The 24364-nt window shown below is 48.2% G+C and overlaps 1 protein-coding gene and 1 pseudogene across 2 annotated transcripts; one reads left to right on the forward strand and one right to left on the reverse strand.

Moving 5' to 3' along the window:
* Positions 1-848: 848 nt before the first annotated feature.
* Positions 849-7415, forward strand: LOC146763689 (inositol 1,4,5-trisphosphate receptor-interacting protein-like 1; annotated as a pseudogene).
* Positions 7416-20755: 13340 nt separating this feature from the next.
* LOC146763690 (uncharacterized) lies at positions 20756-23967 on the reverse strand. Of its 2 annotated transcripts, XM_085567494.1 has the most exons (5): positions 22998-23967; positions 22674-22855; positions 22406-22526; positions 21218-21805; positions 20756-20875 (listed from the first exon to the last, which is right to left on the reverse strand). In XM_085567494.1, the coding sequence occupies exons 1-4, from the start codon at positions 23965-23967 to the stop codon at positions 21795-21797; spliced, it is 1284 nt and encodes a 427-aa protein (XP_085423620.1). In that variant the 3' UTR covers positions 20756-20875; positions 21218-21794. The 2 variants fall into 2 exon arrangements, with proteins under 2 accessions (XP_085423620.1, XP_085423619.1); XM_085567493.1 differs by having other exon boundaries at positions 21218-22526.
* Between the last annotated feature and the right edge of the window lie 397 nt (positions 23968-24364).

Here is a 24364-nt window from a genome sequence, read left to right on the forward strand (position 1 = left end):
AAAGGTGAGAGACAGAGTGGGGGAAGTTCTGGGTAGGAGTTTTTTCTGAATCTTGGTGTTTCACAGGTGTTTATGGACATGAGGTGCCTGGTAACTTTTACAGATGAATTTGGGCCAAAGGAACCTCCAGCCTGTTGCCATTCATATTTTATTTTGTTAAGTTATTGTTGAATGGTTCATTCTATTATTCGCCTATGTTCTCCACAAAGTTGCTTTACCCCGAGTTGTATAATCCCTTAGAGCTGTTCCTCAAGCCATTCCCCTCCCATTGTTCTAGTTTCTTCCCTGCCTATCAAGGCAAGTCAGCCTCTTTTTCCTGAATCTTCCCTGCCACTCTCTCCCTGGACCAATCCCTGATTCAAACACCCACTTGGAAATCCTCTAATCTATGACGCCCCATTGGGCCCCGTGACCTTTCTCTCTCCTCCTCCTACCCTGACTGGTCCCACACTACTGATGTAATCCCCTTGTTATACCCTTGAAATTTTCCTATTGGGTTTTTTTTTTGTATCCGCTCCCTGGTTTGTGACAGTATTTTAACCCATGCACTGAGGTGCTTAGGGCCCTTTTGACCTGTCCCCTTCATCTGGAATAAACTCGTCCCTGTGGAACCTCAGAACAGAGAGCCTTCTCCTTTCTCCTTCGCCCAGTCCCTGACATTGCTGATTCTGCTGGCTCTTCAGGTTCAGCTGCGGGCAGAACCCAGTTCCCAGCTGTTCCCCACTCCTGGCACAGTGCCGGAGTGCCAACAGAGGTAGCCGGGACTCCGGTGGGCTATGTCACCAACACAATGTACTCTCATCTTGCTTTACCCCAGTACAGGATTCCCTTTCCCAAATCTTGACTGGATGAACAAGCCGGCAGAAAGGAAGAGGAAGATGCCCCAGAACACCCAGGCAGGTGAGGACAAAGTCACTGCCCTTTTCCTCCTCTCTCCTCCATCTCCCAGCCCAGCACCACCCCTGGCTGCAGGACAGCCCCGCTGCCAGCATTATCCTTCCGGGGACAGATTGAAGATATCTCTTTCCCCTTCTCCTGGCTTGGAGACAAATCCCATCCTCTCCTTGTCCCTCCTCCCCCAGAAAAGGAGCTGAGGATGTAGACCAAGAAGGACAAATCCCCATGGCAGAACCTCGTGCAAGAGGCTGTTTTGAGCAGCTCCACAGTGCAAGAATCCAATGGGGAAGAAGACTCCCAGAGATCTTGCTCAAGGAGGAGTTCCAAACCCAGCTCAGGGTGCTCCAAGGAGGAAAGACCCACCCTGTGCCAGGATGGCAGCCGGAGATCCAGCTGGAGCTCGGACCTGGTGGTGTATGAGCAGCTTCATGCCAGAGAGAAGCCCTACAAATGCTTAGAATGTGAAAAGAGCTTCAGCTGGAGCTGCAGCCTGGTTCGTCATCGGAAAATCCATATCGGGGAACAGCCCTATGAGTCTGAGGCACATAGGAAGAGTTTAATCCAGAGCTCCAATCTGATCTTTCACCAGATGAACCACCCACGAGCACATCCACACTGGGAGACAACCTACAATTGTCTGGAGAGTGGGAAGAGCTTCTCCTGGCCATCATCCTTGACCAACACCAACAAACCCACCAATAAGGGAAGCCCTGTAACTGCCCCCACTGCACAATGAGCTTTGTCCTCTGTTCCAACTTCATCCCCCATCAGAGGATTCATGTTGGGCAGAGACCTGGTGGCCCACTTTCCCCAAGATCCACATTGGGAAGACACCTGTCCCTTTGCTTGCACCTGGCAATGATGCAAGGTGGGACCAAAGAACACGAGAGTCTGGCCATGTCCCCATCATTATCTTTGATCCCACCTTGCATCATTGCCAGAGACTAAGAAAGGAGCTCTCTCTCTTCCCATAGGAGAAGGGTGACCTTTCCAGGTAGGAGAAAATACATGGCCTGGAAGAGCTGGGTCAGTGTTGTCACAGTTTTCCCTGTAAGTCGTTTCTTTGTCTTATTCCTTCTGTTCTCAATATTGTTGTGGTTCCCAGTAACAACTTCCTATCCCAGCCTGGGATCTTTGCCTCTTGTGCCTTCACAAAACAAAACAGGGCCACTGTTTATGCTGCCGGAGCCCTGATCAGTTACCAGGAGGCATTTCTGCTCATCCACGCTGTAGCACTGTGGACTCAGTTGAAATTTTGGTATTACTGCAGCTGAATGAGCCTTTGCCCCTGTTTATACCTGGGCTGATTCCTATCCTTTCCTTTTCATAATTCACCAAACAACAACAGAAGTAATGTAACAATGGCAGCTGAAAATAATTGAAGAAGAGGAAAAAAATCCCCTAGAAATAATTTTGTCAAACCAGAAACAGAATCAACCTTAGTCAAGGATGTGCTGCCCAACCCGGCAGCACAAGCTCCACCAACAGACATGAATATAAAACATGTTTGACACCATAAATGTGTGTGGTGTCATAAACTGCTTTTCCAAAGTGATTTCAACTTCATTTGAGGATTGAAACACATTCATGCTTCAGCACCTGATGTATGAGCTGGGCGCACTAGGCAGCTGAGCTGCTTTGGGCAGCCAGAAATAAGACAAACTTTCTCAGCAGTATTTGGTTTGCTTTCTCTTTAATTTCTTCCCATGCGAGAGGAGACGGACTTCAGACTTACAGCTTCAAGAATATTTGAATTTTAACCACCTCGTAATTCACCTTATCTGGCTTTTTGTACAACCTGGTCTTATAAAACAGATGGATTTTTATTTATTTACTGTGGGACATAAGAACAGCTCAATAGCTGCCCCAGTGTTTCATTTTTTCAAACAAAATCACATATTAAACCAATTACATCAGAGAAAGCCAATCAGAGTCAAAACAAGTTGCTGCATTGTTCAGTGAACATAAGCTAATTTTCAGAACTAAACCACAAAGTTGGGAATGTGAGTAAAGGTGTGAAATTGTTATAAAATGAATTGGCAAATTCCATAAGTTCATGATTAAGCATCACAGATAGATCAAAAGAAGAATATCTTTCTTAATCATCACCATATGATCAAAAGATGTTTAAGTCCTGGGTTTCCAATGAATTTTTTTAAAAGAAGTTGCATTTATCATCATGCTTCAGGAGAAAAGAAAATTGTCATGTTTTCAATTCAGGTAAAGTATATTTTTGAAATGAAACATTTCAGTGTTATTTCTTTGGTTTTTAAACTAGTCCTGTAACTTGGAGATCCTGCTATTTCACAGCTCTTAGCTCACAAAATTTTACTCTAATGGAAGTAAGTTTGACTTCAGACTGTAAGACCGTTAGCTATTACAGTTTGTTGGTTTGGGTTTTTGTTGAACACATTTCTAGTAAGGTCACTTTTCTTTGCAACATCTTGCTTTTAATTCTGACACTTCTACCACACCCCCTCCTGTATATGCACAAACACATGCACAGATAGATGTAAGGCAGTCCAAAATTCAAACCCCAGTTAAGGAATTACAGATTTTGGGCCAGGATGTGGAAGCACTACAACATAGCCCTGTAGACATACACATGAACGATGTGTTGTAAACTCCATGACAACAGACATGTGACTCTTAGGCAAAAATGAGGTTTATATTGAATTTTCTAGAATTTATGGAGCAATGACCTTAACGTGGGAAGTAGCTAAGCAGGACGTTCTGATAGGCTTAAGGAGTCTCGACCCACAACTGCAGGAAGAAATTCACTTCTAAATATAACTGAAAGTGAGATTAAAACACAAAGGAGGTTACATGTTGAGAATTCAAAGCGATAATATAACTTTTTTTTTTTTTTTTCATGAAAGATGAAAGAAAAGGAAATAGAAAATTAGGGAAATGCCAAGAAAAAATATGAGAAGCACAGGAAAGGGGTTACTTCCACCATGGCTCCAGCCCTGGTTTCTCTGTCAGCTGTGGCCCCAGGCAGCCAGACCAGCAAGGTGGGGCAGGAAAAGCCTCATAGGAGCAGCCAGGACAGCAAAGGACAGCAATGATAGCAAAGACTCCTGACACTTTGTAGACACCGTGCCATGTTGGGCACTTGTTTATTTAGGGATGTCTTGCTTTTTAAGGACAGATGCTAGCAATGGCACATGCACCACGAGCACCCTCAGGACAATGGCACATCCAGCATGTCCCTCATGAACTCCCTCATGATCTCTGCTCCCTTGAGGAGTTGCTGAGGTCCATCATGTGTCCAGCTCTGCAGGACAACTGAACAAACTACCCAGAGCTGGGGGAAAGTGCTGCAAACAGCACCAGCACCAGCTCCCTTGGAGCAGGAGGAACACGTGTAGCTGATCCTGAGGCAGTGCAAAGTGCTGTTGGGTGGTTTGGCAGCAGAACCTTGACTCGGCACCGTGCAGAAGATGTCCCCTTGTCTGGTTTTGTTTTGTTGGCTTTTTGCTCCCACTGTTGACACTGAGCTGCTGTGGCTGAGGCTGAGACATCCCTCCTACCTTGTCAGCAGCAGGCCCTGTCCAGAACTGTACAAAATATGAGAAAAGCAGCTGGGAAGAACAATGCATGGAATCCTACAGCTCAGGAGCTCTTATGTCAGAGCCCTGCCTGTGCCTTCTGTTTGTCAGCACCTCCTTCTCTATGCACACAATAGTGACTGGTAAAGGTCTTTTTTGCCTAAGAGCTCTTGAGAACCAAATGCTCTGCTGGGATTCTCACAATCTGTTAAGTTCATTGCAGGGAAACAGAAAAGCAAGGGCAGGGTAGCAGTTCAGCTGGAAGCTGGTCACTCCCTGCAAAGGGCTTGTGTGTGATGTGGGAACATCACATGCACGGATGGGCAAGAAGGGTAAATGTGCTCAGGTTGCTGCAGGTGAGGTTTAGGCTCATCTCAAGGGCAGTCAAGGGTGGTGAGCACTGGAAGATCCAGCTCCAGTCCCCATCCATTTCAGTGATGTCTGCAGCCTGGATCCAGAACACCCTGGGGGGCTCCTGTGGCTGGCTTTGCACTCAGGTGAGGATAAGAGGCCGTCTGAAGACCCTCACTCATTTCTCTGCCGATTGCCATGAGCAGGAACTCCCTTCTCCCACTGCAGTTCCGGCTTGGAGAAGGCAACAGTGCTGGTGCAGCCACTGCACTGTCACGTTGGCTGTTCCAAAGGAGCCTGGCAAGAACTTGGCAAGGAGTTGGCAAGGACTTGGTGAAGACCCAGCGTGGACCCAGCACAGAGTGGCCTACTGCAATTCCTGCTTCACTCTCCATCCTTAAGCCAAATGAACTGTTGGGGTGACTCTGGTTGTCTCTCACTGCAGACCCCTCATCTCCCTCGTTACCACCATGACAGACGGAGATCAAGAACCCTCTCCCCAAGGACTGAGACTGAGACCCCTGCCACAGGGAGTGGAAGGATGGAGGGAATGGTGGTGTGACCACTATTGACATGACCTGTTCTTCTCCAGTAACTTCAATGGACTTATTCTTTATTGTGTTCATCCTGCTTGGGGGTTTCAGTGGACTCATCTGTTCTCCCACAGCAGTTTCAATAAATTCTTATTGTTCTGTATGTTCTCCCCTTTTTCCGCAGTGGACTATAACTGGATCCCTGGGTTGGGTAGGACTTTGGAGACTTTCCCCAACACAATAAGACGGATCCCCATCATCCGGAGCAGTGAGGATCTCATCTGTGTCAGTAGCTATTCCCATCCCCCTCTTTTCTCTCTCTCTTCTTCTATTTCCTCTCTGATCCCACTATCACATGTATTGTTTTGGCCCCTAATAAAGGTGAGTTTGTTGTGATTAAACTGATGGTACCCTGCTGTTTGCCTTTTTTGCACTTTTGGGATTGGCCAAGGAACCATCACAACACCCCGCTATGGGCAGATCGTGACACCAGGAGCCGCTGAGGCCGGCAGCGGGCACCAAGGCTGGGGCTCGTGGGCCGGGAGGCGGCTCTGGGGGCTGTGACACGCCAGGGCATGGGTCACAGTGGGAGCTGTGAGCAGGGGCATTTGGCAGCTGAGTGACATGGTTCTGCTGGCTGTGACATCACAGAGGACAGGTGACACAGGCTCCTGTGTCCAGGGGCAGCACAGGGCAGTTGGATCCTGGCAGCCAGTGAGTGCACATGCAGGGGGAATGCTGGGCTGGATGGGAGCTGGGAAAGGTGCCCTGGGGGTTTAAAGCCAGAATGGGAGCTGGGACCCTCAGGGTAGGGCACTGTCCTCTGAGCTGGGGGAAGAGGAGCTTGGAGATGTCAGCGTGGCAGGTGCCCAGAGAGGCTTTGGGGACATTGCAGGTGTCGCCAGCCCCCTGCTCCCTCCCAGCCAGACATGCTGAACTCTCTTTCTTGCACCAGGCCATGTCTCCAACACTGACCTTCCTTCTGGCCCTGTTAGCCACCCATGCTGGAATGAAGGTGAATCAAGAAATTGAAATTAATGAAGTCAGTTGTATGCTGGAGCGTGAAGAATATTTGCATCAAGAGATGATGCGGCTCCTGCAGGAGATTGAGGGGAGCAGTGGCACCATGGAAGCCCTGCTCTGGTCTGTGATGGAAAAGCAGTGGCTTCTTTTCATCAGTGCAGCAGTCCTGGCTCAGGTTCTTGCTATGGGCTGCTGGCTGGTCAGGAGAAGAAAGCGTGGCTCTGCCAGCAGGAGGAGGCAGGAGGGATCCAGCAGGAAGGAGAAGGTCAGTGAACATGAGAAGGTCAAGGGTATAGGCAGGGTGGCAGCACTGTGGCTGTGCCCAGCCCATCACCAGTGGGCACATCCAGGATAAGGCAGGAGTGGGCTGTCAGCAGCCTGATCTAGGTCAGAATGTCCCTGCTCGTTGCTGTGAGGTCACAGTGGACAGCCTGTAAAGGTCACTCCCAAGCTCAGCTGTTCTGTGATTCTGCAGCAGGGCCTGCCCAGCACAAGGGTGCTGTAGGAGCTGGTGGACGATCTTCTCAGCGTCTGCCGAGTGCTGTCCCGGAGAAACTTCATGCCGGAGCTGCACCCGGCCGCCGGGACAGACACCAGCCCCACCTGCAGCGCCCAGGAGAACAGCAGCACCTACCGCACACTGGTCATCCTGCGGCCACCGCCCGGCCACTCCTTCAGCCCGGAGAGCAGGAAATGGCCGCCAGCCGAGCGCATCCGCGTGGGGCTGGAGTGCCTGTGCTCCGGGGAGCAGCTGCTGGGGCACACGTGCTTGCTCCACGCCTCTGGTGGCCAGCTGCCCAGCGACCAGGAGTGGTACCTGATGGACACCCTCTGCACGGGCTCCTACTTGGACCCAGAGAAAGTCACCCGCTGGGTGCAGATGTTGGTGGCGTCGGCCTGGCTGCTCCTGCCGCACTCGCGCCGTTTGCAGCTGACGGCGCTGCCCTGCGGCAAGTCCTGCAGGTTCCGGCTGAGCGGCGCCTCTGGCCTGCACCGCAGCATCGAGATGGTTCTGGCCGTGCAGCAAGGCAGCTCCTGTGCCTGCCTGAGCCTTGAGTAGGCAGCAGCCGTCTCTGCCAGCAGCACCGTGCGGGCCACAGAGCTGCCACCTCTCCGTCTCAATGCCACGATGGCTGTGCTCTTGAGGTGACAGCACTGCAACCAAACAGGAATTGAGGAAGGTGAAGTCAATCATTCCTCATGGGACATTTTTTGTGTTCTGTTAGGATTCTTTAGTTCCTTTATTATGAACTCTGAAGAAGATAGCCAAGTGAAAATACTTCTAAAATCTCCCAAGGCAGAGCTGGGAAGGTTAACATGATTTCAAACATGTCAAAAGTTTTGTTAAGGAAAATTATACATCCATAGGAGGTTTTCCTACAGTTTTGTATTCTTAAAAAAATAAAATTCAATGATCCAACAAACATTTGGTCTACCATCAAGTCAGGAAGAGGAAGGAGGAGCTGGGTTGGAAGAGTGCCATGTGCATGAGTGTGGGCAAAGCTGGTTTACCACGAGGTTGGTGCGGCAATAGGATATATAAGGGTGACTGTCCCTTTTTCTTTATTCAATCCCTTGTTGCAGTTCAATAAACCTTTTAAAATTTTAAGAAGTGAGGCGTTGTTTCTCACAATGCATAAAGCTGATGCAATATCAGGTGTATAAAAGGTGGAGCCACCATTTTGTGCACGAGCCTTTAGCATTTTGCCACACACCCAGCGGTGTCCCTTTTGCTTTGCTGATCTTTTTATTGTTCTCAATAAAAGGTGTAAAATTCATTCCCACTTGGGGTCTGGGTCATTCATAACAAGCAGCAGGCAGAGGCCCTCAGCCGTGCCTGTGCCTCAAGGGCAGGAGCACAACGGAAATGAACAGTGCTAATGTCTTTATTAATGTTCAGCTCGTTATTAAAAAGATCAGCTGGGCAGGGGACCAACACAGAGCTCAGCCCCGCTGTTGTAGCTTTCCCAGGTAGCCAAAGGGTGAGGAGGTGTGGAGAATCTGTCACTGAAGTCCAGGGCAGCAGCTGTCCCCTCTCCTTTCCTCATGGTAACACCAGGGAAATCTGCCTCTTTGTTCCTGGTTCGCACAGCTCATTCCAGTCTAATCTTCTGTAGGTGATGGTGACAGGTCAAACATTGATCAGGGGATGTGTTTCCCTCTTCCTCAGCTAGGGCACCTGTCTAGCCCCCTCTGCTGTGTTTAGTTCTCCATTTAGAGGTGTCTTTATCCCCCAAAACACATCCCATAGTTCCACCAGTTGCCCTATTTGCATCTTATTACTAGAATGGCAAGTGGGTGATGTGGGTGAGGTGGGGGGGAGGTGGGGGAAGTGATCTCCACGTAGTTTAGAGAAAACAAACATAGAAATTAGATAATTAACATGTAAATATCAGTACTCAGCTAGAGCCAGCAGTCATCCTAGTATTGCCATGAGAGCCAGGAAGGCTCTTTTGTTCATTACAACAGCCAGGAGCTGGCGAGAGGGGCAGCTCGCCCACCTGGCCCTAGCAGGAGCTGCTCACCTCCGAGGCTCCGGCGCTTCCCAAAGAGAAGGGCCCGGCTCCCAGGACACCCTGGAGCCCTGCAGTGAGTGGAGCCATCGGTGCTATAAAGACAGTACAGCCAGCACAGGTTGAGGAGAAAGAGATGAGGCTCTTTCTGTGCCACGCTGTGTTAGAGGGAATGCCGCGGGAGACAAGACTCATGATATCATGATCATCAAGTCTCAGTTTATTGTGACAGATTACACAGTTTATATATGTTCGTTAATTAGCTCATACATATTGCAAAAGCCAAGCTCATGATTGGTTGCTATGTGACTTGTACTATTATCTTAAAAGTATCTTTATGATCGATACATGCCTGTCCAGCTGGCCTTGCAGTTAGAACAGCTTAGTACTCCTTTGTTCTTCTCTATCTACTTCTACATACCAAGCAGTTTCAATATCCTGCTTTCTGCACACCATCTACTCTTCAGGGCCATGTGAACTTTGCAGCAGTCACATAGCCCTCTCTATTTGGATTAATTTTACAGTGTCATGTCCCTTGTCGTTCAACCATTCCTCTGTCAGGCTCTCTTCATCTCCCCCGTTTTCCTTTTGTACAAGAAGGTGTGCATTCAGCATTTTCTGCAAAAGCTGCTGCATCAAGCCTTGCAAGCAATTAAACACACAGGGCAAAACAAGCAAAAGTATCACAATTATGCTTAGAACTATTATGCTGTATTTGATAATGTCTCTTAACTATGGTCCGATCCCCAATCCTTTTAGCTATCTTTTTAAACCTAATCTATCCTCTACCTTTAACTGTTGAGTTAGCTTGGTCAATTTTCGTATTTGCTTATGGATAGATGTAGCGTGATCAGATAAGTTCATACAGCACATTCCTTCAAATTCTTCACAACTATGACCTTGGGCTAGAAGAAGTAAATTAGTGGCAGCTGTTCTGTTTTGCAGAACTGCATGACAGATACTACCTATATTTGTGGCAAGCTCACTTAACATTTTAGATGAAATATTAATTTATTTTTCTGTCCAGTAGGCTAGGATTTTTAATTGTGTGAGAGCTTGCACTGAAGCAACTCGTGGGGTGAAAAATGAGGTTAGTATTACAGAAGTGCACCCCACTTCATATTTCTCATGGTTTTGATTGTTCTGTTTAACATGAAAGGAACAAACTTAATTCTAAATACAAACTATATTTATGATAAACTTAATGTTATGCTTTTGATTATCTAATTGATTGTCCCTCTTTTTCTTTTGCCATTGAAAAGCAATGGTAAAATGAACAGAAAAATCACAGGCATTACTAAAACTCATTAAAACTTAGTAAAAAAAGTCTATAACATAATTAAAAACACACTTATGAAAAAACCCAAAGTCTACAATCTTCTGTGGGTGAAACACAAATCTTTGTACAATTCACTTTTGCTGTGCATCCTCTGATTTACTTGTGGAGAGATTAGTGTTCTCTTGAAATTGATAAGTTTAACATTCTTCAATGAAATCTATCCAGATTCTGCACCTGCTAAAACACAAACAAACTCAACACTCCCCAGAGGGACTGGAGGGTCCTCTCTCAATTCTGTTTCCTAAAATTTGCATGAAGAAATGGAAATATCAACATCTTTATAATAAACATGAAAAAACATCAAGAACAAAACAATGCATATAGTAAAGAAACTAACAACAAATAAAAATCAATCAGATAATACACAATTAATATTACATATAAAATCACAGTTACCAAGTGCTACACTATCAAATTGTCATCCCAGAGTCTGCAGCAGCTGATAAACCTTAAAACAACAGAGATTTGGATAAAACATGTCCGGATCATGTCTCTCCAAAACTCCCTTTGAGGCTCAGCTGCCCTACATGGTCAAATTGTCAAGCCAAAAGGACTTGAATACTTTTTGATGCAGAAAACACCTGGGTCAATCACACCATCCACGTAGAGCCAGAGCTTGGCCAGAGCTCAAACTCTAATTGGAGGATATGTTTTAACACATTATAATACAAAAGTCCTAGAAATAACAGTTATAAGTAAAAAACCTTATTATTAAAACTTTATCAAACTATCAAATAATTGAACCTGTCTAAAATCTCTTTCAAGACAAAAATTCTCTAAATACAACAAACCCTTTCTTCAGAAATCTGAAAATTTGAAGTCTGAAATCTTGAACTAAAATTTGGACAATGAATTTTTAAAGGAAGATGAATTGCAGCTGCATAAAAGATTGGATAAAGAAAACACATGAGTAGTTAAAAAATCAAAAACACAGGATCCTGAAAAAATATATTGTAATCAATCACCTAAAGAGACAATAAAACATATGAAAACTGACTGTAAATACTATAACAACACCTTAATACCTTAATACCTTAATAATAATTCTTATCACAAAAATCAGACAACTCACATTTTATGATCAACCTATTAACAAGAAATGTTTAAAATAGTTTAAGACAATCCTTTTAAAGCACTCATATAACATTAGTAACAATCACTACTTATCATTACTTACAAAAACTTAACAATCACTATTTATCGTATTATCTATAAAACTTAAAAATCACTATTACTTATATTATTATCTATAAAAACCCAAAGACAGAGATTACAAACTCAATACTAAAATTCCATCAGATGACATTTTCTTAACTCTTTGTTTTCAGAGACATTTTTGGTAATTAAATCATTACTAAAATTTCTATCTTTATACAGTGATTTTTATCTATATCATATTTGAAATAACATTGATTCACATAATGTTCATCCTTCTTGGTATCTTGGAAAACACTCGGTACTGCTATACTTTTTCATTACGTCTCTGACTCTTGTAAGAAATTGGAAAGATGCTGTTGAAATTTTTGCTGTAGTGTCGCGATCCCGCCACCGGTGGCGCTGCTGCTCTCAGTGTTGTCGCTGCCATGGCAACCAGGACTGTGCCGCCATCTCCGCCGCCATTGCTGGGCGCTGCGGGGAGATGAGGGGCGGCGCCGCCTCGCTCCCGTCCTTGTTGTGTCACCTTGTGGATGGGAGAAGAGACACCCCCGCCACGGCCGCGCCCTGCCTGCTCCGGCTCCAGCGCGGCTGAGCCCCAGGAACGCCCCTCTCCCCCCTTGCGCTCCTGCTCGGCAGCAAGGAGCCTTCCGTCTCTCGGCTGATGTCCGCTCCGCCCCGGGCTCGCCTCCGGCTCGGTGCTGGCCGGCCCCGCTCTGTCTGGCCCCGCGCCCGCTCCGTTCTACCTGATTCCCGTTCACAAAAAGTGAATTTGGGATCCCAGTCCCGTTGCCATAAAGCAATTTGGATCTCAATTTCCAGCACCTCAATGCTACTAGTGTCTATGGGAGGTACAGGCATTTCAGAAGCAGAGATGGGAATGGGAAAATTTGTGAGAACCGGAGGGTTTGGCTCACTGGAGAGAAGCGAGGGTTTACATTCCTTATTTTTCTCCAGAGCTGTCCGTATCACTTCTACCGCCCTCTTTTCTGCCTGACACATTAACAATTCGTTATCAACCACTCCCCAAAGTTTACTCATTTTCTTGTCCGGTTTATCCTCATCTAACACTAATTCCCACAACTTATCCCTATATCTTCTCCATTCTGAAAGTTTATGAACACTATGGGGGTTAACGAAAAAGCCGTAAGACTCAGCATGATGCAATAGCAAGGGGAGATCCTTATCTAAGTCAATCCCCCAATCTGCCTTTTTCTAAGAGAAGCACTAAATAAATCATATGCTGCTTGCCTTTCCATGATTACGTCGGTACCGTTGCTGGCTCCTTCAGGCTTCGGCAGCACGTATCGGCTGAGCCCGCTTCTACGGTCACTCAGGGCGTGGAGCAGAGCGTTTCGCCTCTTCTCTTTATTTCGCCGTCCCTCCAGCTGCAGGACCCGCACTCCAACGCAGCACATCTCTCGCCTTAGGCTCGGATCAGGTCCCTGCTTTCGGGCGCCAGTTGTTAGAGGGAATGCCGCGGGAGACAAGACTCATGATATCGTGATCATCAAGTCTCAGTTTATTGTGACAGATTACACAGTTTATATATGTTCGTTAATTAGCTCATACATATTGCAAAAGCCGAGCTCATGATTGGTTGCTATGTGACTTGTACTATTATCTTAAAAGTATCTTTATGATCGATACATGCCTGTCCAGCTGGCCTTGCAGTTAGAACAGCTTAGTATCCCTTTGTTCTTCTCTATCTACTTCTACATACCAAGCAGTTTCAATATCCTGCTTTCTGCACATCATCTACTCTTCAGGGCCATGCGAACTTTGCAGCAGTCACGTAGCCCTCCCTATTTGGATTAATTTTACAGTATCATGTCCCTTGTCGTTCAACCATTCCTCTGTCAGGCTCTCTTCAAGATGGCAATAGAATACATATTCCCAGATACATTTTGCAACCTAAGACATTATCTACCCATTATCTATTAGTATTTGCATTATGCTCAAATCAATGAACTGACACCATGAAACCTTACACAGAGCTTTTACTTAAGACTAGGTTTCCCTGTGGTACACTATCGCCGTTGAATAAGGAACAGCTGAAGAAAAGTGACATTGATTCCTATGATCAGAAAGCATGAAGTGAGATTTATTAGGAATTTCATAAATTTATAGGCAGGATGGTTCACCCAGAACCTGATTGGTTCTTAAATAACACCCCTCACACCATTGGTTAATTAGGAACGACATCTGGTAAAATATCTTTCCATAAACATCATGTACAAACATTCTGTATGTTCACAAACACCAGGTGCAGCAATTAAGATAAGAATAGTTTGAATTCTTCCTCTGAGCATTCTCACAACTTCCCTAGGATGATGCCTAGGAAAGCTATCTGTTTCTCTCCCTGTCAACGTCCACAGATGACAAGAGGCTAGTGTCTTAGAATCATTGACAGAGAGGGAAGACCAGGTTGCAGATGCCTCATGTCCTCTATGATCTCATTGATCTTCCTCAGGTCGTGGAGCAATCTCCAGGAATTGGAAGTTTTCTTATGAATGACAAAAACTGGGGAATTCCAGGGACTGTTTGTAGGTTAGATGTGGTCTTTTTGTAGTTGTTGACTTACTAATTTTTTTGAGGCTATTCAATATTTTTGTGTAAGAGGCCATTGATTAATCCAAATTGGCTGCTTGGTTTTCCATTATAACTTCAGAGTGGCAAGCGTTGCTGTGGTTTTCATCAAAAAGCCACTTCTATCTTCACTCCCCCCTCAGACAACACATCTCTCCCCCATACTGTGATGGACTTCTGCACCACAAGGGGACGGATGGTTGATGTCCTTCCCTCGGGACCTGTAACAGTAATCATGAATTCACTTTGCAGACACAAGGTAGGTCCTTCAATTCCTGTGAGAGCACCCTTAGGTGTTACCAAATTCCAATTGCACCACCAGGGTGCATGAGAAATCACAGTGACATCTGCCCCTGAGCCCAGCATACCTGTACTATGAACTGTTTTACCAAGGTGTGTTAGACTGCACATCAGCTCTGGTCGTTCATTGCCGACACGTCTTATCCAAAGGACATTAGGCACTGGACCAGAACTCTCAAAAGGCATTTCTTGGCATACAACTTGCTTATTTATATTCATTGGTAATGTAATAGTGATAGCTAATGTTGTTTCTGGTTCAATTACCACTGGAGCATTTAAAGTAAGAGCTGAAATCATCAGCTCTGCATTATAATTTGCTGAGATGACAGTTGGAAAAATTGACAGTCAAATAATTTATTACTGTCCTTGCCTATAATTAAAAAGTCTTGTTTTTGTTGTGAATACATTTCCTGTGGGAATGTATTCATGCTAAAAGGTTTTTTTTTAAGTATATATTCATTTGGAATTTGTTACTTCACATTGTGCCCCTGGGGGTAATAAGTTGGGATAGCTTGGGAGATGATTTTATCTTGTATGACTTTATGTCTTATCTTAGCCTAATCAGTCAGTCTTTTGAATTATTTCCTGAATAAAAAGAAGGTAAAGTAGGTTTTCTTTCTGTTTTTGCAGGACTAGTATGTAATAGGTTAACTTTTTCTTCAGGATCACTAGAGTTCTCATTCACAGCCTTGTAAATCCAAGATTGCCTCTGAGGAATTTCACAGCGACTAGAAGCTATTGGTTTTGTATTGTTTGTATTGTTAACAGAGAAATCCTCTTTTGCTAGCAGAGACCCTTGTGTTGAGAACTTTCCCCCTCTTTCTCTCCCCCGCCTTTTCCTCGGGGCAAAGAGTTCTCATTCTGGGGGGACAGAGGAAGGACCCAGACATGGCTCAGAAAATGGCAAAAGTCAGGGGGCACGCCGCGGTGGCAGGGGCCAAAGCGCCACAGCCCCAGTCTGAATTTCAGGATCTTGAGTCATGGCCAAAGCAGAGAGGGGGGCTGGGGACTCAGCCCAAGTGTCGGGGTGGACACAGCCAAGGAATTAGAGGGTTTAGTAGAATGTTTAAACATATCAATCATTGTACAACGTGCCGGTCGCTGTTTGATCTGTGTTTATGGTAAAAGTCTTGTATAGTCCTAAAAATTCCCAGAGAGGGAGTGAAAACACAGAATTTTCAACTGTAGCTGGAAACTGCTTCTGAATGCATAATAGTAAGTGTTTTAACTCGGTTTTTGAAACGTAACAGGAATTAGATTTGACCAGATCTTCAAGGTTTTTATAAACATCTCTATGCAAATTGGACATCTTGTGTCCTAACATGTTCCCTGAGGCTTACCTGATATTGAACAACAGGCAAGTCCTTGTCAGAGCTCCATCCTGATTCAGCCAGCAATGAGGGTAGAAATACAACTTTTCTCTTTTTGTAAGAGTTAAGATCCCAGAATTTGTGCGTCTCTCAGCAACACTTTACAAAAATGATCTCAGGGCTTTCCGAGGCTGGACAGTTTAGTCGAGTTACTTGCTCCTGACAAGGGAACACCAATTTATTGGACAATACTCTTTTACTGATCCAGAGATGGGGCAACTGAGAGGCATTTTAAAAACTTTTATTCCATTTTCAGTCTCATGAGAAGGGTGAGACAACACAGATGTTAGAATTCATGCCATCACAATCAGAAGCTATTTCCTAATTACAATACACTAGAAGCATTTCTTGGGCTATCAGCTTTTTGCCATGCCATGCTGTAGATTCCTTGAAGACAATAATCTGAAGCTACCCCTCATGGGTCCTACTACAATTCATAGTTCTGTTTCTCCAAAGTATCTAGTTTTATTTACAAGACAATCCTTTGAAACTTTCTCCTACCTCCATTTCTCTCTCAACAATATATATCCTACTCCATAGCATTTCTATATCAGCATTTCTTATGTCAAAGTTTGCATACAGATACCCTGTGTGGGTCTTCTGTCAGGCCCTGAAAACCCTCTACACACTCATTTCCCACATTGGTCAATACCAGTGTAGCTGCTTCTGGTAATACAAAAAGCTCTTGCATGACTCTTCTGAAGAGAAATGTCTTTTTCCTTTTCATTCTTAAAAGCAAAGCCCCCTCCGGGATGCACAGCAAACAGGTTATCTATATTGTCTTTCCACAATAGCAGAAAACTTCCCATTTAATTAGCCTGAATTGTACAATTGCAACATCTGTATTAAGGAATTTAATTTAGTCTCTGCTGTAAAATGTGATTTCTATGCAACAGGATTGATAAAGGACAGGCTCAAATTAACAACAGGGATATTTGTTAGAGCTACCATTACTCATTACACACTTTAAACAGCCCATACCATCAAGCCCAAAGCTAATATGGCTCCATATTCCTAATGGATTATACATCCTTGTGTGAAGATGGAATTAGGATTTAAAGCCAGTATTTATGCATATACAAACATTGTGCAAGGACATTGCATATTCAAAATGGAAACCAAGTATCACCTGTACAGGGTAAACACTGCAATAACATGAGTACACTTCTCCCATCAGGTTCACAGGCAGCTTAACCAATCCTTTACTTGCAAATAATCTCTTCTGGCATCTTCTGGGGCCCTGAACCAGGAAAGTCACACCTAAATACTGTGGGACCATGAAAACGTTTCCAGATACATTTTGGAGACAAACCAGTCTCCGGGTGACACAGGTGACTAAGGCAGCCTCCAATAATGTAGCGGGACCCAGGTTTGCTGTGTTCTCTTTGTCATTGTGGGTTTGGAATTTAGACTCACAGAGGAGTTTGAGTTGGAAGGGACCCTAAAGACCCTCTAGATCCAACCCCTCTGCCATGGGCAGGGACACCTTCCACTGAAGCAGGTGACTCAGAGCCCCTCCAAGCTGTGGCAAATACCCAAGGAGCCCTTTTTATCTGTTTTGCAAGGTCAGATTTCCATGCTCACATACACAGATGGCCCCAGTCTCACACAGAGCATTGGTGGCTGGCCACTTAGCTCCACAACCCAGCAGAGACCCTTTTTCTCTGTTTTGCAAGGTCAGATACATCCATGCTCACATTCAGAGACGTCCCCAGTCTCACACAGAGCATTGGTGGCTGGCCACTTAGCTCCACAACCCAGCAGAGATCCTATTTTGGATGGCTCTCACTGCTCCCATGGCCTCCAGGGACCAGCCACTGCCTCTCCTCCTGCTTGTCCAGGATCAATGATTTCCTGCTGCTTCTTGCAAGTCAGAGACAACTGGAAGAGATAAGGGGCTGAGGATGCAGCTTCTGGCAGAGAGTGGATAACACTCAGCTGAGTGTTTTATTCTCCTGCCACTAAGCTGTCAGGCTGCTTCCACAAATTCCTCCTGCTTGGAAAGTGGCTGGTGTGAGCAGCAGGAATTGTTGCTGGCTGGAACATTTCAAAGAGCTGGACAAAAGAAGCTTTTTGTGGAAGGCCACCAGCTGTCCTTTGTCAGCAGCTCAAGGTGTGAGGTCCCCTCGAAGGCCATCCCTGCACAAGGACAGCCTGGCCTTCTCCAGTACCCAGAACACCTTTCAGGCTTTCGGGCTGGCCTCGTCCCTCCCTCTGGAGAAGCAGGTTGCTGTTGGAACTCTCATATCCACCGTTTCTGGCTGGATTGCCGTGTTTTACCACAGACAGCCCTGGAGACAACAGTACAGATGGGCTCCAGCTGCAATAAAAGGGGACTCGGTTCCAGCTTTTCCCTTGGACCAGCGTGCAGCAAGCACACCTGAGCCTTGTTCAGGTCTGTGTGGGCTGGTAGTCAGCCTCTGCTGGGAATTTAAAGCTTTTACCCTACTTTCCACTGCAAATAATGGAGCAAACCCAGCTGCACCAAACCCCAAATTTCACACTTACAATTACAATTTTCATTTTCCTCTATTCAAGCCTTGAAGAAAACAAACGTTACTTGAGCTGGAGACACAGTGTCCTCCAAGATCATCCTTGAGTAGCACAATATTCCAGGGGAAGACTGGCAAAGCCAGAGTTTACTGATGCTCAGGAAGCTTTGCAAAACCTTCCACCTGCAGGGCTCTTGCACCCTCCTGAGCTCCTGGAGCCCTCACTCACCTCAGGCACAGTTTGCACAGGAAGGGGATGGTTCCCTTTGTGAGATGTGGGGACAGGAGGAGGGAAGACTTTACAAACACTGTCACGAGGGCAGGGCTGTTTTCAGGTATGGTGCCAAGTGGCAGTAGAGAACCTTTGATTTCATGTCAGGTGCTGAAGGGCAAACATTCTCAGTGAAAAGGAGAGAGTGTCTCCACTCACAGAGCAAGGTAAGTAAAGGGGAAAGTGAAATCTGTATTTCAAGGGAGGTGCTCAGTTTTTAACAAAGTATTTTTTTGCAGATGTGCCTAGGCAGCGGTGATTGAGAGCATTTTATCAGACTCACAGAGTATCCCCACATCTGCTTTGCCACATTTGCTCTCTTTTTTCATTGTGAATGATTTCTGTTGCCAGGGTGGCTCCTGCTTGGAGTTCTACTCTCAGTGGAATCCTGGAGTTTCCTCAGCAGTCCTTTGCAGTGAGTTCTGAGCCAACGTGTGGCTCTGCTGCCATCCCAAATCTGTGCTTCCCTTGCCCAGCCTGAGTGCAAGTCCTGGGCACGGCCAGAGATTTTCATGGCCAAAATCCTCCAGCATTTCCATCTGCTCGTGGCTTTGGGCAGCACAAATCACAAAACACCCAGTGCAGCTGACAAATGGCATTTCCTGCAGATTGCTACAGCTGCACTACTGATCGACAAATGCACGAGAATCAATTTCAGTTGGAAAATGTAATTTATTACAAATTGCTACACCCACGCTGAGAATACAGAACTATACAAGTATTAATTTATGTTAAAAAAGGAACTTATTACATTAGTAAAACAATGCTATGTAAAAATATACAAATACCAACTTCAGTTAGCAAGCCTTAATTTATTGCCAACCTCTACAACAATTTACTGTACACAAAGATCAATTAGTTGTTTCACAACTTCATTTATTACATATTACTACAAGTGTAAAACCCATCTAGGAATACAAAAATGTGTTTGTCTTCCGTCTTGAAGTTTGTTCTTCTGTAGTAGGTTTTACATATTCCTTGTTACAAGTTTGTAAGGGTGCATTCCATGTACCCCATTTGGCTTTGTAATGGTTCAGTCCTGAGTTGTTTACCCCAAAATTTTTCCACAAATGGATGTCAATCCACCTGTCAATCTCCTTGTATCTCCTTTGTTCTCTGCTGGAGTGTTCCCTGTCCTTCCTCCCTTCCTCGAAACAAGATTGAGGTGCAAGGTTTGCTCCTTCCCCTTGGTGGCTTCTATTGGATAGTCCTTACCCTGCAGCCCTCCCCTGGTGCCTTCCTATTGGTAAGAGGTTGTGTCCTTCCTTAAATCCCGCTCGCCTTAAAAGCAGCTTTTTGCCCTCAGTTATTGTCATTTGTCCCTGAATCCTCTGGGGAATAAAACTCCCTAGAATTCAAACAAGTGACTCCTCTTTATTCCTTTGCCTCGGTTTCTCGCACTGTGCTGCTGCTGTGTTACCCATGCCACAGCCGTCTGCTGCAGGGAGCTGCAAGTCCCCGGCAAGCACCACCACCCAGGAGATCTCAGTGGAGATCTGGGGGTGGCCACCCTCGTGACTGCACACAGGTCTCGAGGAGTGAGCTGGCTGGAGAACATCTTCCCTGTGACCCACAGCATGTAGATACACTAAAATATCAATCTCTCTCTTTAAATAACCCTCTACCAAGAACTCAATAGATAGAATTACATAGCTAAACAACTGCATACATAATGAAAGTAATATATATATATATAACCACCACAATATACAGAAATAAATATGGATTTTTAGATATATATGTACACATTTATTACATACATGTGCATATAAATACATATATAAATATAAAAACAAACACATAGAAATAAACCTATACAAATAGCAACACACATATGGAAATATCCAGGTAATTATCTGTGTTCATGTACAAGTCCAGACATCTTTAAGCAGAACTACAAAGCAGAAGGATCCCAGCTGCCCCATCTCCAAAGCTTCTCCCTCGGTCTCTTCCTCCTGTGCAGAGCAGCTCTGCTGGACAGGGACGGCAGAAGGCACAGCTGGCAAGCAAAGGGAACACTGAGTCAGTACGGGGACCTTTCCCTTGGCAGCAGCTGCACTTCCATCGGGGAGGAGAAGATCTCAGAGCCTCCCCAGGAGGGCCAGAAGGAAAAAGCAGCCGAGCGGGCCAGGCCGTGGTGAGCGCAGCCGCGGCGGGCCTGTCCCGCAGCCCCGGCAGCCCGGCACAGCCGGCACAGCTCCCGGGCCCTGCCGGCACAGCTGCCTTGCCCCAGGACAGCCCCTGTGCCGGCCGGGGCAGCTGCGCTGAGCAGCCCCAGAGCGGGCAGGGCCCGCTCCTGCCCCGCCGGGCAGTGCCCGCGGCCTCAGCCCCGCCGCCCGCAGCCCCACCCTGCCTCCCCGGGCTGTGGCCTCACCCGGGCTCTCTCCAGGCTGGCAGCAGCAGCTCCCCGGTCCTGCTCCTGCTGCTGGCCGGCAGCTTCTCCCTGCTGGCTCCCGTCCGCCTCCGGCTGTCCTCGAGCTCTTCAGTGCGGCTGTGCCAAAAGCGGAGGCTCTGGAATTGCTTCCAAGGCCCGGCAGAGCTGCAGTCCCGGAGCCCTCTGTGCTCCCTGCCGGCCCCGCCATCCCCTCAGCTCCGCCATGCTCCGGGCAAAGCCCCAGCCCCCTTCAGTTTCTTCAGCCCTCACAGTCCTCTCGCCCCCTCAGGCCCTTCTGACCCTTCCCGTCCCCCTCGACCCGCCACGCCCTCGGCCTGTGCCACTTCCCTGTCCCCTCAGTGCCACCATGGCCCCCGGCTGCCCCACACCCTCAGCCCCAGCAGCACCTCAGGGTCACCGTCCCTTCAGCGCCACCGGCCCTCGGCCCCTCGCTCTCACCGTCCTTCAGCAGCTCCTCAGGGGACAGTGCCTGGGGCCAGCGGCAGCTCCCAGCGCTCCAGGGACACCCGGGCTGGAACTGCTGCTCCGCCCGGCCCGGCCCCAGCTCGGACCCAGCACAGGGAGAGGGGACACGGGGGGCACAGGGGAAAAGCAAGAGGTTAGGGAGGAAGCAGAGCAGGGGAGGAAGTTACAAAGAGGCCTATACCTATACAGATACCAATCTATGTAACTAAACTCCCATATATCAAAATAAAGATGCCTTTCTATAAATGTAATTATATTGCATCTATAAATGCGACTATACACATGTATAAATGCAACTATGGACATCTATAACTATAACTGCCTATCAAAAAATATAAATATATACACCTAAAATTAAAAATAAATTAACTATACAGACCTCTAACCATCTACCTGGATAAATATAACTATATAAACCTATACATACAACTACATAACTATACACATCTATTAATATTACGAGAGACAGAGGAATTCTACCTGCCCGATGGTCACAGGCTCTCCCTCTGTCTCTTCCAGCCACACAGGGCAAACCTCCTGGGGAAGTCAATCACACTGGATCTGGGAAGCAAAGGAAACACGGAGTCAATATTGGCCTTTGCCCAAGTATCCCCTGAGCACCAATTGTCCGTCCATGAGGGACTTTAAAAGATGGCCTGAAAGGCAGACTCTCACTTGGCAATTTGAAGCCTGCTCTTTAAAAAACAGGGATCCTTCCAAGTGTTCAAAACTGCACAGCATAAAGTATTTAAGTATCCTGATGAAGTTTCAGCACTCACAGTGCAAATGGCACCCACGAGAGCTTGAAACAGAGACAGTGCCAGTGACAGAGACACCACAGCCCTCACTGAAATGGCTGAAGGCTGCTGGGGGCTGAGTTATGAACCAAACTGGGACACCCAGCTTGGTGACACAACTCCCACAAGGTCAGGTTTATTCCCTGCTCCCCTGCCACAGCAGAGGACTCTGTCAGAGCCTCTGCAGAAGCGTGGAGGGCAGGGCTCAGGCACGTTGTGCCTGTGCAGGGTTTGAACTAAAGGCACCGGGAAGCACCAACCCTGCAGACAAGAACTCAACTCTTCTCATCTCACCTTCCTGCCAGAGGCAGGCTCAGAGCAGCCGTCTCACACCTCTCTAAACCAATGGGGGCTCTGTCCTTACCAGGCTCCTCAGGCTCTGGAGAACTGTTCCCGCAGCTCTCGGTGCCAGATGTAGTTTCTTCTGCTGCAGCTCTCTGCACAGGCTCCCCTCCTGAAGACTCAGGAGCAACATTAATACTCGCCTTGAAAGAACAGTAGAAAAAAAGAAAATTAGAGATCATTCAGTATTTTGTTGGAATCACATCAAGGTACAATTACTCCACTTCTCCATGTAACAATGTTCAAAATCTCTCAGCCCAGCATCTTCCATTCCTCTCCAATGGGATTACCTGAGAAGAGGGAGGCCTTTCAGACACGGACCTCCTGATCTCCCGAATCATTTGCTCTATGGCAAAGCCCAGATCCACTGGTGGCAATTGTTCTTCCCCAGGTGCCTTCTGTGCTGAGCTGGAGGCTGTTGATGCTGCAGCACTGCCAGGTGGAGCACTGCGGGCTGAAGTGCCCGAGGCAGCTGCAAGAATCCAAACACATTGGTCAAGCTTCTCGATAGGCTTGACGATTTTGGGGCAAGAATGACAGAGCCTTGTGGAAAAATAGTTCAGTCACTTTTCATGACCTTTTGGGAAAGCAAAGAGCTACAGCTCTTTTCCTACCTCGTGGGACGGAGGCTGGGGGCTGCTGCTCCCTGTGGAGAGGCTGGAAGCTGCCCGGCTGCATCCTGAGCAGCTCCCGGTCGACCGGAGGCAGCTGCTCTCCGTACAGGTCCTGGAAGCGGCTGCGCGGCCGCGCCTCCCCGGGCGGCAGCAGCGGCTCCCCGCAGAAACCGAGCAAGTCGCAGGGCGCGATCCGGAGCACCTCCTGCTCGGCGGGCGGCGGCCGCTGCCCATAGAGCTCCTGGAAGCGGCTCGGCCCCTCCCGCCGGGCCGGCACCGGCCGGTCCCGGTGCAGCAGGTGGAAGCCGCAGGGCGGGCGCCGGGCGAGCAGCGGCCGCTCCCCGGGCGGCTGCTGGAAGCGGCCGGGCCGGGGGCTGCGCAGCTCCCGCCCGTCCGGCAGCGTCCGCTCCCGGTGCAGCAGGAGGAAGCCGCTGGGCGGGCGCCCGGGCGGCAGCGGCGGCCGCTCCGTGGGCAGCGGCTGGAAGCGAGCGCGCCCGCCCCGCCCGTCCGGCAGCGGCCGCGCCCCGGGGAGCTGCTGGGAGCCGCAGGGCGGGCGCCGGCGGCCCTCCCGCCCCGCCGCCGGCCGCTGCCTGGTGGCCGCGCTCCGGCGCCGGATGCGGAGCAGGAGGTCGGGGCGGTCGCGGCGGAAGCAGGGGTTGCTGTAGTGGAGCCAGGCGCCGGCATCGCCCGGCGCGGCTGAGCCAGCCCGGCCCGGCACGCTGCGGAAGCCGTAGCGGTGGAGCTGGCGCACGAAGCTGCGGAACCGCGTGGCTCTGAAGGTGCCCGGGGCCGGCCCCTGGGCGTCGCCCGGGCTGAGCAGCTCCCGCTCGAAGAGGGAGCGGTCGATGAGCAGCCCCTGGGCCCGGCTGTCCCAGCGCACGGAGCGGACGCGGGGGCTGTTCGCCAGGCGCCACAGCTTGGCGGGGAAGGTGCTGGCGCAGAGCCCGGCGGGCAGCGGCAGCTCCGCCATGGCACCGATCGCCGAGTGCCGCCGCAACGGCCGCAGCGCAACGGCCGCGGCTGCGCCGGCGGCGCGCGGCCTGAGGGGGGCGCTGCGCTCGGGCCCCCGGCGCGGGCCGGGCTCGGCGGGGACGAGCGCGGCAGAGCCGGGGCCGCGGGCACAGCGCGGGCGGGGCGGCTCCGGGGCTGGCCGGGCTCGGCTCGGCACGGCACGGCACGGCTGGGCAGGGCAGGGGAAGCCCCTGGCGAGGGCGCTGGGAGCGGCGGCGGGCTCTGTCCCCACGCTGCATCCCGCGCCTGGGTCACCATCGGCTACAAAGAGAGAGGACATTGCTCTGTCTTGGCTGGGGAAAGGATGAAAAGGGGGGATTGGAAAACATTCCTTTGGCGTCCTTTTCAGCAGACTA

This window comes from Lonchura striata, chromosome Z (assembly GCF_050655825.1).
Source record: "Lonchura striata isolate lonStrDom1 chromosome Z, ASM5065582v1, whole genome shotgun sequence".
NCBI classification, from domain to species: Eukaryota; Metazoa; Chordata; class Aves; order Passeriformes; family Estrildidae; genus Lonchura; species Lonchura striata.

Excerpts from the sequence above, each read along its gene's own strand:
- LOC146763690 (XM_085567493.1), bottom strand. The coding sequence starts at position 23,967 with ATGGCGGAGCTGCCGCTGCCCGCCGGGCTCTGCGCCAGCACCTTCCCC. Across the intron at positions 22,856-22,997 it reads CCCAGCCTCCGTCCCACGAG|CTGCCTCGGGCACTTCAGCC; the intron begins GTAGGAAAAGAG and ends GGATTCTTGCAG. Across the intron at positions 22,527-22,673 it reads AAAGGCCTCCCTCTTCTCAG|GCGAGTATTAATGTTGCTCC; the intron begins GTAATCCCATTG and ends TGTTCTTTCAAG.